The following is a 15,080-nucleotide window of genomic DNA, read 5'->3' as shown; positions in this document are numbered from 1 at the left end:
AAAGCACACTGAGGCATACACTTAGGGTACACAAGTCACTCTTCTGTATGTCACTCTATTTGATGGAAGTGTTAAATAAGCCAGAAATCCTCCCCAGTTCTGGTGATCAATGACCTAGTTTTTCTCAAAGTGCAATCCTTGGGTCATCTACTTCAGGACTGAATGCCAATTTCAGGGCACCCCTAGCCCCATTATAATCTTCTAAATAAAGGACTCTGGAGGTGACATCCAGGAGCAGGTGTATTTTAAAACTCCCTCCTAGGCAGGTTTTGTGTAACATTTAATTTTAGAATGTCTCATGCCAGGCAGCCCAGAGAATGCCTTTAACCAACACAGCTTGCCCTGCACCAGGCCCTAGAGCAAAAGCCCCCTCCTCCACTCAGTAACCCACCCAGCCATTGTCCAGTGGCCCCTGAGGAAAGCCCACAGATCTGAGCTTCCCTAATGCGAGCCTAGTAGACTGGTCAGGGCTGATGGTGAACAGAAGGCAGCGTCGCCTCCCTCAATGCTCCGAGCTGTTCAGAAGCATTGGTCTCTATGCCAACACTGTTGCATGAGTCTTGCCAGTGAACTGCCCAGTCTGAGAATGGGACCCACAAGATACAACCAGGTGTTCCTGGAGGCCACACACTTTGAGGCAAAAACCAGTACACTTTCCGTGTTTCCATTTCAGCAGTAGACGGGACTAGTGACTCTGCTTAGTTTAGATGCCATTTTCACAGAGCCTGACCCACAGCAGGATGCTACTGCTCCCATGTGGGAGACAGCCACCATGGGTCCCTGGCTAACTGTGTGCTGGCCATGGCTTAGGTGACTTACATCTGTATGAGGTTCATGTCCCAAACCAACTCCAGGAGGCAGAGGAAGCTAAGTATTATTTTGAGCACTGTTACATGTAAGCACTTGCTATTCAATTCTCATTTAAATTGTACAGCAGTCTTGTCCAAGGGTACAGAGTGGTTACAACTTTTCTTAAGTTGCCTGGCTGGTAAGCGACAGCCAATATTTGAACCCAAATATTCCGATGCCATGGTCTGTGTTAAACTCAGCCACAATGTTAAGCTGTCTGTAGTATTCTTTCAAAAATTCTAAAAAGTGGTCAGGAATTGGCAGTTACTCCACAACTAGATGAAAAGGAGCCGATTACTCATCTTAATGCTTGTCTGTGGCGTTTAGCCCCAGTTAACTTCCACTGAACCACCCTACGGAGGCTCCAAGGCTCCTCCATGCTGAGAGGTAAACAGGCTGGCCTGGCAGTGCAGGCCACAGAGGAAGGCCATTACTTACCATTGCAGGAGCAGTTCTGCTCCAGGCGGTGCCGTGGGGTGAGGATGCTGAGCCTGGCCGTGCTATATGTGGGCCCAACCTTGGGGTCCAGGTGCACTGTCTCTTGGCAGCCTTGACCCTGGCAGCTTGGTCCCTGGCAGGGCACCACGGGCATAGCTGATCTCATCTGAATTCCCACCGCGTGCTCCATCTCCTTGGCTGAGCGCGTGATGATGGCTGCCAGCTCCTGCAGCTTGTAGAAGGTTCCAGTATGGCCCTCAAAGACCAGGAGCACGTCCACACCAGTTGTAGCCTCTGCAGGCTGCAGGCTGGCCAAGTGGATGTTGGCTCGCCTGATGTCCAGCTTGTTGCTGAGGAACCTCTGCAGGTTCCGCCAGTGGTCGCTCACCAGCTCCTCTGGTGTGAGCTGGTGGAAGCCCATCCACACGGCTGGCTGCAGCACCTCCCGCCCCATGTGCCACACGTGCACGTGGACCCCAGCCACGGTGCGAAAGGTCCCATCGCTGACTGTGACGTTGAAGGAGTAGCGGCCAGGAAGCAGGCCCTGCATGGCAATGATCTTGCCATCGGGAGTGCCCACGGAGAAGCGGCTGCCCAGTGTCTCCTCTTCTGCCAGCCGATAGGTCAGTGTGTCCTGAGGGTCTCGGTCAGTGGCATGGATTTTGCCCACCATGCCTCCCTGGAACTCCTCCTCCCCGATGGCGATGAAGATTTCCAGGGGCAGGGCAGATGGAGGGTATTGGCTCTGCTCTGTGACGTGGATGCTGACCAAGGTGGAAGATGAGAGGGGCGGGACGCCGCTGTCTGACACCTGTGGGCAAAACACACACTGGCATCACGCAGAAAAGCTCCTTTGAGTCTGGCTCTACCAAGCCAGTGTTGTGGGCAGCTGTGTCTCCCTGTCCCTCTCCCAACTTGTTGCACTTGCAGAAAAGTTTTTAATTGCAAACGTGCTGCTCTGCCATATACCAGTTTGGGGGAGGAAGCGGGAGGGTGCTCTATTCCCTTATCTGATATCTCTCCAGTCACACTTGCTTTTGAACTTCCTAGCTCTGACTGCCCTCCAGCATCACAGTCTCTCAGTGACTTTCCTGGTTTCTTGCCCAGCCTGAGAAGATTCTCTTTAAAGCCACCCTTCTCCCCACTTTGTCTATGCAAGTGGAGAGGGAGTAAGGATTTATTCTTCTAATCACATAGCTCACAGGAACTGCAACACTGAGTAACACCGTTCACACTTTTTGTGTGTCTTTCTGATGAGATCGCTACCCATCTGAGGCTCAGATCTCAAAGAAGGCAACAAACTTACTCAAGGTCTTAGGGCTGCTAAGTCCTGAGCAGAAGCCCAAAGCATGCACGCCTGTGTTTTTGTTGCTGATCTATGCTGCCTCCCAGTGAATGGAAATGGAAATACAGAACAGATACAAGAGGTGGTGACAATGCCAACAGTCAGCAAGCACCAACTGACCCACAGCTAGATCTGAGTCTAACACAGAGGTCAGGAAGCAGTTCTCTTACTGTAAGCATTCTTGCTCTTGGCTTTAAGGATTCCTTATCCAAGTTAGCCCTGACCTCTGGCCTCTTAGTTCCTATTCCCAGTGACCCACTGGACACTGACTTGGGCATTTCACAGACAACTGGAAGGGAATATGAGAAAGTTTCATTTTACTTCAAAACATGCCAATCTTCCCTGTCTGATAAATGGCACTACCACTCTGTCTTCATTGTCATTTGAGAATTGTCCCTGATTCTTTCTTGTCCCACAATCAATGCATTACCAGCTACTGTCTCTTTACATGTAACTATTTACATGTAACTCTTCCACTTCTATGTCTTCATCACCTCCAGGTCTTGGCACCAATATCTCCAGGGCGTGTGACAATTTCTGACTGCTGTTCTTCAGCCATTTTCTCTCAATAGTTTCACAAGTGACCCCCCCGAGCCCTAAGCATGGGCCCTTGCTTATTGGAAGCCAACTAACCACTCTTCTTGCATTTAGATTAGAATCTGTAGGTCCTGCCAAGACTTATAATTAGGATGACTGTACACTGTGGTTTGCCAGGGTCGGCCTTGACTTTCACCAGTTGTGCATCAATTATCACTAATTAGTTATACCAATCGATGTTATGGCATCAATATCCATGTCTTCTTAAAATTCATAAATCTAATGTCTGGCATAATACTTGGAAATGGGGCTCCTAGGAGATAATTTGTTCACTGGGGCTCCACACTCATTAATGATTGTGTAAGAGGAGCCTAGTGTGGTGGGTGTTTAGTCATTAAAGTGCTTGTGTTCCATACTAGAGTACCAGGCTGGCTCTAGCACTGATTATGACTTCAGGTTCCTGATAATGCAGACTTTTGCGAGCAGCAGTAATGGTCCCAGTGACTGAGTCCCTGCCACCCACATGGGAGACCTGGTTGGTGTTCCCAGCACCCAACACTGGCCTGGCCCAGTCTCAGCCATTGCCAAGCAATTGGGAAATGAACTAATGAATGGATGCTCACTTTCTCCATCTCCTTATATCTCAGCCTCTTCAATAAACAGAACAGAAAAAGGTCAGACAGTGGAGTAGGCCTCTTTCTGACATGGGAGCATACAAGATGGCAGCAGTCTATAACCTGGAGAGGCCTCGTGAGAACCCAGCCATGCTGGACTCTGCTTTTGCACTTGTGGCTTCCTGAACTGTAGGAGATAAATGAGTGTCCTTTAGCCACCTAGCCTATGGCATTCTAGTGCATCCTGAGTGGGTTAAGACAGGGTCTATGACTCAGTCATGCAAATGGGAAGGATCCCACAGTTCACTCAGCCCATCCTCCAGCTTCAGCCCCAGCCCCTCTGTGGTTCATGAGCAATGACCTCCTCAACTCCATCAAGGGCCATTTTTCACTTTTACCCAATTGGGACTCAAGTCAAGAGGTCAGAACCAGAGTGAGGGTGTTTAGGCACCTCAGAGTTTGGATTCTGAGGTCAGAGTGCTTGGGTTTGAACTGAGTTCTGCTTAGCCTGTATGCCTGTGTCTCCTCTGTACAGTGGTGTCTGTACAGTACCTGCTTTATGTGAGGTTTTCCTGCAGTGTTGCCCATGAAGCACCCAGCCCATGTCTGACATGGTGTAAGGGCTCTGTCCACTTTCTCCAAGGTCTGGAAGCATTGTTTGTGCTTTTGCCAGCACAGTGACCATCCCCATGACCACCTGCAGAGGTCAAAACAGCTCTCACCTCAATATGCAGCTGGTACCATTCCTGGAGCCTCCTGCTCAGGCCCATGGTGGTCACCAGCCAGCCATCTGGTGTCACTCGGAAAGCAGAGTCAGTATTCCCCTTGGTGATTCGGAAGGAATATGGGGGACCATTCTCTGGAGAGTCCGGGTCGCTCAGGATCAGTTCCAAGACTCTGCTGCCAATGGGGGAGTTCTCCTGCCAACAGAGAGATGGAAACGGAGGTGCAAAGCAAGTCTCAGTGTTGGTTCTTGCATCATTATGGATTCCTTGCTTGGGATAAATCTGCAGTGCTCTCACTGCTCCCAGGCTGTGCCTGAATCTCCAGCTCCCATTTCTTCATACCACCTGCCTCTGAGTCAGCTGCCAACTCCTCAGCCTAGGCCAGCAGCTCCTCGCAGGCAATGCAGAATCTTAGACACAAAGACCATTGGGGCTGGAAGAAATATTGGAGGCTAAAGATCCAATCCTCTATTCTGCAGAGGTGCTTTGCTTAAAAGTCAGTGGATGAACCATGTATAGAAAGTCATGAAGACTTCAGGTACATGACATTTTTGTGATTTTTTTCAGGATTGGTGAACACCCATATAAACTGTGCTTGCTTAGATCATTACAAGATGGGCAAATTTTAAAATGATTAGGAATTCAACTATGAACAATTGGCCTCTGTCAGTCCAGGTTTTATTTTATTACAGGGGAATTCAATATGTTACAACACAATGGTTGTTAACTGTACTTGTAGCATCACAATCTCGCCTACAAACAGAATTTTATGGGTGAAAACTGGTGGCTGCCTACCCAACAGACCTTCTCTTTCATAGAATGTTGCTTTCTTTAGGAATGAGTGGCTGTGTTCAGAGAAACTCCTTCTAAAAGGAGATGTACTGTAGCAGGTTGTAGTCATATAACATGACATCTTGTGCCAGGTCTTGGTTTAACGCTGACTAGATACCCCAGTTAGGCCACTGGAGAGGATACCAGAGAAGCTTCTAAAGTATTCTTGGATAAACAGATTCTTTCCAAGAAGAGTCCTTCCAATGTACCTTGGAAGATGATTAGGCAAGAGGCTATGGTGCTGGGTCTGTAGCAGCCAATTTGAAACTAAGAGGGAGAAGGTGAGGGAATTTCATGGATGTTGAGCAAATGCCATGCTATTACTTTCTTACTGAAATAATGTATGCCAAAATGTAATTTTTGATATACTCTCTTATTAGGCAATATAAGAAAGCATTATGACTTAATTTTTAGTCATCTAATTTTTTTTTTTTTGCCAAATCATTCTAATATCCAGAATGTGTAAAAACATACAAAAGTGGAACTAGCCTGGGTGATGTGCATGGGCCTTGCCCATCTTACCAGCATCCTTTCCTTCTAGGGCCTGCCAATCCCCACTCAGAGCTTTATGGCTCCTCCAAATCATATTGCAAACCATTGACCTGGTGGCAATTACCTGGAATCTGCACCATCTCCTGGATTTAGATTCCCAAGGTTTCCACATTCTAGTTGTGGTCCATTTTTCACCTTCAGTTCTTAAACCTGTACAGTGGGCACCCCCTACTATATATGGCTATTGTGAACCTCAGCGGAACTAATGGATGTGACAGTACCTACCAGGGCCTGAGGGTTTCTAATCCCACAGTCCATCCCCCTTCATCAGTGTGGTTATCCTTAGGGCAGCAAGGTGACAGGCCTTGTTTGGTGGGTGGGAGGATGAAGTCACTGAAGAGTGCCTCCCCTTTGGAGGGAAACAGACAGAGGGCGTTGAGCTCACCTGGATGGTGGTGCTGTAGTTGAGCTGGAAGAATCTTGGCGGGTTGTCATTGACATCAACCACTTGGATAGCGACATCTGTGTCCTCATGCAGAGGGGGCTGCCCGCTGTCTGTGGCTCGGAGCCTCAGGGAATAGCTAGGGGTCTGTTGTAAAATGCCCAGTGGAGAGTTAGCAATGAGGCCCCTCACTTATGCCTCGCTGACTCACAGCAAAGATCTTCAGAAATGTAAGCTTGGAGACATTGTTCTATGCCCACCCGAACTGACCATGCCTGGCATTTTGGAGTTCAGATGCTGAAGTGAGGCAGAAATAAATGCAGTTTCAATTTCCACTATTTGCCAGCTATGAGACTGGGGGAGGGGTGACTATGCTCACTTCCTCAGTTTACTTTGAGGATTAAATGTCATAACGCATGCAAAGCACTTAGCAACCCAGCTGGCAAGAACAGGCACCCAGCAAATAGTCACTGCTACTGTCATGGACTATGATCCCTGGCCACTGGGAGAAGTGATCTGAGCTCCTCAGAGAAAGCTAAGGGTTATTCAAGTGACAAGTCCTTCTCCTTGTCCCTGGCCTCACCGTCCACGGAGGCCCCAGACAAGGAACAAGTGGGAGATGCTCCACTTCCTGGGCAAGTGTCAGGTGGAGTGGCAGTTCACCTTCTGGGCTTGCAGCATGACTTTCTGCTGGGATGAGCTCGGGTGGGCCACCTCCCTCCAAGACTCACCTGTTCCCAATCCAAGGCTTTTGCCACCTGTAGTTCCCCCTTCTTGGGATGGATGGTGAAGTGCCCAAGCTGGTCCCCTTCTACGAGACTATAGGTAATGGCATTATTTAGGGGTCCATCTGCATCCGTTGCTGACACCTGCAAGTGGGGAAACAGTTGTAAATGGAGGGTCAAGAGGGACTGGAAGAGAATCCTTAGTCTGGAGTGCAGGCAAGCCATGTGAGCCTGACCCAGTGGCTACTATTGGTCTGGCAGTCTCTGGTCCACAGTCTGTGGTCCACTCCTGCCAAGAGAGTGTCTTCACTGATATCCTAGCATAGACTTTAGCATGCCATGGTTCACTCACTCATTCATCCTGATAGGCTGCTGGGACCTGTCCTGTGGGGAGGAATGAATATGCCAAAATGAATATGCCTGCAGGAAGTTGAACGTCTGGTGTGGGTGAGTGTAATCCAGGACACAGTGTGATGGGAGCACAGAGTAGTGATACATTCCAGGGAGAGAGGGTGGACAAGGATTTGTGAAGTTCACAGGGGTCAGGAGGGATTGTGGGATGAAGATGCCTTCCAAGCAGGACAAACAGTGGGACTCTGAAGATGCAAAATTCCAGAAGGTACCAGGTGGGAAAGGCACATGCCTACATGGCTGGAGGATAAAGGGGCTCATAGAGAACTGTGGGAATGGGCATGCAAGGAGGGAGCAACTTCATGATCAAGTGCAAAGAGGTATTGTCCCACTCCCCTCATCCCTGATTTTGGAGCCTCTGGGAGACCACTGAGGTCTGTCTCTTCTCTCTCACCAGGGCTTGCCTGTCCCATGTCCATTCATTCAGAATTGGCTTTACCAGATGGCTCTGAGACAGCTGGGCAGCTGTGTGTCACAGCCAAGCCTGCAGTGTATCTGATGAAGCAAGCCGTGGGTGACCAGATCCCACCCCCCAGACTCTGCCCCCAAAAGCAATATGGAGTGTCCTTACCGTGAGAACCACGTCCCCCACCATTGCGTTCTCCAAGACCTTCACGCCATAGAGCCCCTGAGGGAATCTGGGCCGGTGTTCATTGACATCAGTGACATTGATCACCACGGTGATCGTGTCACTGAGGGCAGAAGAGCCCTTGCGGCTGCACTCGATGGAAAGGAAGTACTTGGGGCTCGTTTCAAAATCCAGGCTCCGGTTGACATACAGGATCCCTGCAGAAGCCAAATGACCAGGAATGATGAGCAGGTGGAGTCCCAGGGCAGAAGGCCCAGGGCTTGGAGATAGGGCTTTACCCATCACCCCCTTAGCTGCCCTCTTTGACTTATCTCCTCATCTTCTAATTCCATTTCTCCACAAGCTTTCTGATATACCCTGAGGATTACGGTTCCCCAGGACGAGCATGCGTCGCTCACCCGTACGTGTGTCCAGGCGGAAGCTCCCTTGCTCATTGCCGCTGACTACTCGGTAGCCGCTCTTCTCAGAGCCAGGGCGAGTGAGAGGGGCCAGGTGCAGCACCTCGGTGCCCAGCGGCGTATCCTCCCGTACCCGGATGCCATGCTCAGGGCTCAGGAACACGGGCAGGTAGTCCTCGAGACCCACCACGGAGACTGTGACGGTGCCCAACGTGGAGAGCGGGATAGGGGTGCCCAGGTCTGAGGCGCGCACCGTGAGCTCCAGTGCTGCCTGGGGCCTGGCCCGCAGCGGCTTCTCTAGGCGGATCACACCCGTGGTGGTGTCGATGGAAAAGTGGCCTTCCGCGGAGTCCGTCAAGGAGTAAACCACCTGGGCGTTGGTGCCTGTTGGGGAGACAAGGGAGCGGTTTTCACTGGGGGCAGTGTTAGGAACCGGGCGGTATAGCGGGAGTGAAAATTGGGCGTACAGGAGGTCTGGAGCCAGACTTAATGTGTTGAAGACCCAAGTCCTGTGGCAGTCTGTGGTCTGATCTTCAAACCTGTCATGCTGTATGAACATGGTCTGTGGCGATTAGGCGCCCTTGTCTATTTGGAGATGAAAATAGACCGAGCTAACAGACTCCTATCCCATAGGGTGCTAGTTGTCCTAGAATACTTGTTATATCTTGATTGGGATGCTGGTTACACAAATCTGCAGGTGGAATCATGTAGCATTGAACTGCATTCAAACTCGTGCTATAATAGGAGTCCAACAAAACTGGTGAAGGCCAAATGAGGTTGCAGTCTAATTACTGTAAGGTGTGGACCCTGGGGAAGCTGGGTGAGGCCTGCACTTGAGCACTGTTATTGCAACCTCCTTGGAGTACACAATTATGTTTCCATAAAAATTAAAGTAACAGTGCATGGAAAGTTGTCAATAAATCACCATGCCCTGTGTCTCTCCCACTTGACTCAGATTCTGTTTTCTTGGGCTAGGTGCCAGGTGAAGCAGCTGGCTTGCAGAAGAGCCACAGTGCATGAAAAATAACCACATTTAATGATCAGCTGTGAGCTCCTCCCCCACCCCATCAGTCAGATGAGCGTAGATGCCATGCCTCAGGATCTCTGACACACATGGCGACACACAGACATTCCTGTGGTGAGGAGGTGGCAGGAATAAAAATAACATCTTTAAAAAAAAAAAAAGGACCTGCTGGTCAGGCCTAGGATATTTGGTTAAAGTAACCACTTTGAAGAGGTGATGGAAACTGGTATCAGGGGAGAGGATGTATCCTAGAAGGAAGGTGGGACTGGGACCATGTGATTGAAGAGACTTGGGGCTCTTTCACCTAGAGAGGCAAGTGGTCCCCCTTTCCTAGTGTCAGAGCTGTCCTAGACAAGGGGTCCAGGAGACTGGCGGTTACAGAGGGCAGGATGAAGGCCCATAAGAGTAGTGGTTCCCTGAGGAACAGCCACCCAGGAAGCAAGGAGCACCTTTTCCTCTGGAAAAGCAGTGTCTGATCGTATTCCTTCAGGGCCTTGTAGCCATTTTGGGGTAGATGAGGATGGCTGGTGGGGCCCTCCAGCTCTGAAGTATCTGGCATCTGTCCTATCAAACTAATCCTACATCTCAAACAAGGCTTCCCACCTGCACCTGTCAGTTCCAACACACATATAATGCCCAGGTCCAGCTACTCTACTTTCTCACTCACTGCTCACCTTGGTATCCTGCAACCAACCTCCTACATCCCCATTCCCTGACCTTGCCAAATCTCTCACCTTCTTAACACTAAGCAAAAGCTCGCTTTCCCTAAGAAATCTTAAATTCACTGTGCAGTGTCATAGGGTATCTCGATCCCACTTTTGTCATCATCATTATCATGCTGGTGTGATTACTGGAGCCTTTTGGGGTTATATACCCTGGAATTACAATGTTTGGTTCAAGAAAATGTGGCTATAATTCATTTCATGATGGCAGAAAACTAAAATTGAAACACTATGCAGTCAATACTAATTACATTAATATTAGTATTAGCATTAGTCAATAGTAATTCCATTACCCTTGCAAATTTTGGGATACAACCCCAATAATACTGTCACAAATTAAAATGTAAAATAGTGAAAGTGTTTCAGCTTCGCTGCAGACAAAACTGATCAAGAAATTAATAGGTTTAATGGGGTCTGTGCCAAATGAATCAGATTTGGACAGTTCCTATGGGTGTATTTCTGATGAAATGTTTGTGTTAAAAATGACTTTAGGGGCCTGGCATGGTAGCCTAGTGGCTAAAGTCCTCGCCCTGAACAAACTGGGATCCCATATAGGCACCGGTTTTGATCCCGGCAGCTACACTTCCCATCCAGCTCCCTGTTTGTGGCCTGGGAAGGCGGTTGAAGATGGGCCCAATGCCTTGGGACTCTGCACCCATGTGGGAGACCTGGAGGAAGCTCCTGGCTCCTGGCTTTGGATTGGCACAGCCTTTGCGCTCACTTGGGGAGTGAATCATCAGACAGAAGATCTTCTCTGTATCTCCTCTTTGTATATCTGACTTTGCAATAAAAATCTTTAAGAAAAAAAAATGCCTTTAGGGAGCAAGAGCAACATCGAAAGTTCTCTGGCTTTAAGAGGTGAGGAAGAAACACGAAGCTGAAGTGCTCAGGATGTGCCTCAAAGCATTGCTAAAATCTGTCACTTAGTACTCAGATATGCAGCTTGTAGACATGTTCCACTTTCAAGTGTTGACAAACTGAACCAGCAGCTTCCATCCTGGGCCTAACATTTGCCCTAGGCCACCCAGGGAGCTCGAGGCAGAACAGGTGCAGAAGCCTCCAGTCTTTTTCAGACTCACCTTGGTCAGGATCCCGGGCAAATACAACAGCCACCGGGGTCTTCACTGTGGTGTTATCAAAGACGGCCACAGAGCAGTGGCTGGGAAAGAACCGTGGGGCATTGTCATTCACATCCTCCACCTGCAGGGTGATGTCTGCTTGGCATGAACGGCCGCCTCCATCTGTTGCCTTGGTTACAAGGTTGTACAGCTCCTTCCTCTCACGGTCCAAGCCTGTGAGTGTGCTCAGCTCCCCTGGCCAAAAAAAAAGAAAAGAAAAAAAATGGCAGAAACTGAGCTTTCTCTGAGGCACATAACCTGAATAAGTGCCCTCAGTATCTGCAGGGGACTACTGTAGCCACACAGAATTTAGTCACGGTGGAAAGGATCCAACACCACGTACACACAGCCAGGGAGGAGGACCTGCCTGTCCCCTTTCCCACTCACCCACCTCCCTAATTCTCCCAAACGTGCTCCATGACCATCATCATCAATTTACAATACTCAAAAAGCTATACATGCAACAGTTTAAAAGGCCCATCAATCCACTTTTAACAACATATAAGAAATGTTTGTCCTTTGGCCCATAACTTCACCTCTTGAAATAGAAACACACACCTGTATATATACATATCTACTATGGAATAATGACCCCAAAATACAAACATGTGTAAAAGATATTCTTTGTAGCATTTAGTTTTTTTTTTTCTCTCTGTAGCATTTATAACAACATATTTAAATCATCTTCCCCAAAAAGGCCATGGTTATATATATTTATGATTTTGTTACATAGTAAAGTGTTACGCAGCCAAACTTGAAGAAGGATGTACTGCCTCCATCATATCTCCAAGATAGTATTACTGAGTGAAGGAAAAAGTAAAAAATAATATTCTGGTTTTATGAATTACATGAAAAGACAACCTGATGGGATGTATACTTGGAACCTTTATCTTTGGGGGAGGGTTTTGCTATGTGGCTGCTCCAGTTTCTATCTAATACACACCTACCTACGTTATTTGAATTTTATACAATGATTGTGTATTTGTTCCATGTTCAAAACCTGCCCAGTTGTGTTTTGTTTCTTTTGAAGTCTTCACTGATCATTCCCACAGCTGAGCAAACAGTAGCAGAGAGATAAGGTGATCCGCCCCAGTCACCCTGCGCATCCAGGCTGGTGTGAGAAAGGGTGACATTGTCCCCTGTTAACCAGACACCCCTGTCACCTCCCTGCTGGGGAATTTCGGGTCATCCTTTGAGCTCCAAGCCAAGTGTTGGCAGCTGGCCCTTGTGACCTGGGTTGCCCATCCCTACAACCTTCTTTCTGGCAGTGGGACAGGAATCCCACCTGGGTGAGCTGCTCTTTCAATGTAAACACCTTTACCCTGTTCCCTCGGCTGACTCAGCCCCACCCGCCTCTCCTGTGTGCATGGTCTCTATGCTTTGACCTCTGAGGGACAAGACCGATGGTGGCAACCACTCTGAGGAGCTGTGCTTGGGTGCCATGCCTGGGTGCTCCACCATTGCTCCACCATGCCTGCTCCTTGTAACAATCCCACAAGATTGCCATCCAGTTTGCAGCACAGGTGTCTTGATCACATCCTTGACCATGACACTCATCTGCCTAACTCCCCCCATGTTGTGGAAGGAGCGATTTTGCCTTGCCTTTCCCGAGGCCTTTACCTTTGCCCTGTCTCCCCTTTCTCTAGGCCATTGTTTCTGGTATTCAGATGTGCCTACTTTCCCCCAAAATTGAACCCTGGTACAAGCTCTCCTTCTGTCTTGATTGCCCTTCCCCTATGACCTCTGAGCCTATGGCTTGAGTCCATACATTTTATGAGATGAATTTTACTTAACCTCACTCACAAGTCTGAGTCAAGTACATCTGCCACGTAGCTCCCTGGTGCATTATGTTTCTTCTTAGCATAATTCAAACCACTCAACCTTCCCCTCTAGATTGTAAAGACCTGGTCTTGTCTTGACTGTCTATGGATTATGTCCTCAGTACCCAAGTAGTGCCAGTATATGTTTACTTAGTGTTTGTGTGCTGTTGGATGGCTCCATGATGGAGGATGAAGGAATAGATGTATTTCTGCTTTTTCAAAGAGCATGGTGTGATGTTGGGCACTTGGCATTCAGTAAACCAGTGGCTGGCCTGATCCTGCAGCTCACCTGCCTGAAAACTTACCTGTATGTGGATCCATCTTGAACTCATGCGCCCCCGGACCATGCAGAGAATACGTGATCTGAGCATTGGTGTCCGTGTCCATGTCTGTGGCAGACACTTTCAAAATGAAGTGCCCTGGGGGCACATCTTCCTGGACTTTGCCAGTGTAGACAAGCTGGAAGTAGATAAGCCAAGAGGGAAACTTAATCAGGGAGCTGAACATAGTTTCACAGAGAACACATGGCAGGGAGAGAAACTAAGATGGCAATTAGAGGACACACAGAGAAACAGAGGATGGAGGAAAACAGAGAGGAAGTTTATTAAAAAGAAGAATGCAAGAAAAATGGCAATGGAAAGTAGGAAGAAGTATTCAAAGCCAGAAAAGACTGAAATTGATGTAAGAAGTTCCAAGAGCCCATAGCAGGGTTCTTACAAGGTGTGCATTGGGGCCCTTAGAAGCTTCTGGGTGTGATCAGTGTGCTGGGCCTGACCTAGGCCTTCCCCAAGTGCCAGGTCAGTCCCCTCCTGGCTGTGTTGGCTCATTCTTTGCTCCTGTGGCAAGGTTGTGGTATCAGACCCACCTCCCTGGCCACACCCCCAGGACAGAACCCCTTGGATCCATGTGGCCCCATCATTGCATGTTGAAGCTATAACATAGAGAAAGATCAGAGGCCTTGACACCGTATTCCCTCATGGCTTTCTCTGGGTTGTTTCTCAGCATCCTGGGTCTCCACCATTGTAGGGCAAGGGCAAGCATGGGCCCCATGCATGCTCTGGGTAGAAGCTGCATGCTCAGGTGGATTGTGTGTAAATGGTTCCCCAGGCCTTTTTCTCCTAAATCTAATTATGCTGAGGACCATCCTTGGGAATGCCAGAGTGGGCCCGGTTCTACTTCTGCCAGTGTTGTAAGGGTGGCTGAGGGGAAAAGGGAAGAAGGCAAACTGCAGCACCTCTGAGATCCCTCAGAACGGCCATTGTCTATGCGCACAGATAACCTGGGTTTTCTCTTCTTACAATGCTCTTTGTGACTGGAGGAGAGACATAGAAGAAAAAGTGATAGGATATACACATATGCACGTGTGTTGCAAACCATGTATTTGTGTGCAAATAAGTTAAAGCATGTGAGTGCATCTGTAAGCATGTCTGATTTATATATGCATATTCGCATGTGTGTGGGGTGTATATGGGTGAATGTGGTAGGTAGTAAATATAGGCTTACATGGATGTAGGCATATATTGCCTTGTATGAAGTGTCAAGATGATCCTTTGTACATGTGTATGTATAAACATGGTCTCACTGTACACACATTTGAATTGAGGTTATAAAATTGTCAGTAGTTTAACTTTATCTGCATCTGCAACACACGCCACTCCAAGGTTAAAAATTAGCTGTTGTGTTTTTAAAAATGTTTAAAAGCAAAACTCTGTGACAATTAATTGTTGGATTATACTCTCTAAGGGCGCAGTTCCTCTCCTGATAAGCACTTACAAGCGTGTGCTCGCACACATACTTCTACTCCGCATTTATCATCATGAGTTTAGGGCTGAATCACAAGGTCCTTAGGAAAACACCCCTTTAACTGAATGTTACTGCCCTGGTGCATGTCTGTGTGTGTAGCCTGAAGGAAGGTATCTGCATCCTCCTGTGTCCGCCAAGCACATGCGAGGGCATGTATACGTGGGCGTGGGAGAGGGGCATCTCCAGAGGCAAGTCTT

At 48.4% G+C, this 15,080-nt stretch overlaps 1 protein-coding gene across 1 annotated transcript in view; it reads right to left on the bottom strand.

The window, feature by feature from the left end:
- The window catches only part of FAT2 (FAT atypical cadherin 2), a 49,633-nt gene that overhangs the window by 10,113 nt on the left and 24,440 nt on the right, over window positions 1–15,080 (bottom strand). The window contains exons 11-18 of the mRNA XM_040995187.1: window positions 13,386–13,539; window positions 11,222–11,455; window positions 8,397–8,780; window positions 7,981–8,195; window positions 7,005–7,142; window positions 6,277–6,420; window positions 4,506–4,703; window positions 1,288–2,098 (exon numbers count right to left, since the gene is read on the bottom strand). Of these exons, the coding sequence (XP_040851121.1) occupies window positions 1,288–2,098; window positions 4,506–4,703; window positions 6,277–6,420; window positions 7,005–7,142; window positions 7,981–8,195; window positions 8,397–8,780; window positions 11,222–11,455; window positions 13,386–13,539 (2,278 nt within the window). The remainder of the gene's footprint in view (window positions 1–1,287; window positions 2,099–4,505; window positions 4,704–6,276; window positions 6,421–7,004; window positions 7,143–7,980; window positions 8,196–8,396; window positions 8,781–11,221; window positions 11,456–13,385; window positions 13,540–15,080) is intronic.

Source organism: Ochotona curzoniae, unplaced genomic scaffold (genome assembly GCF_017591425.1).
Source record: "Ochotona curzoniae isolate NIBS_2020 unplaced genomic scaffold, NIBS_Ocur_1.0 contig_1, whole genome shotgun sequence".
Classification (NCBI taxonomy): Eukaryota; Metazoa; Chordata; class Mammalia; order Lagomorpha; family Ochotonidae; genus Ochotona; species Ochotona curzoniae.
This window is presented reverse-complemented; position numbering and strand designations above follow the sequence as displayed.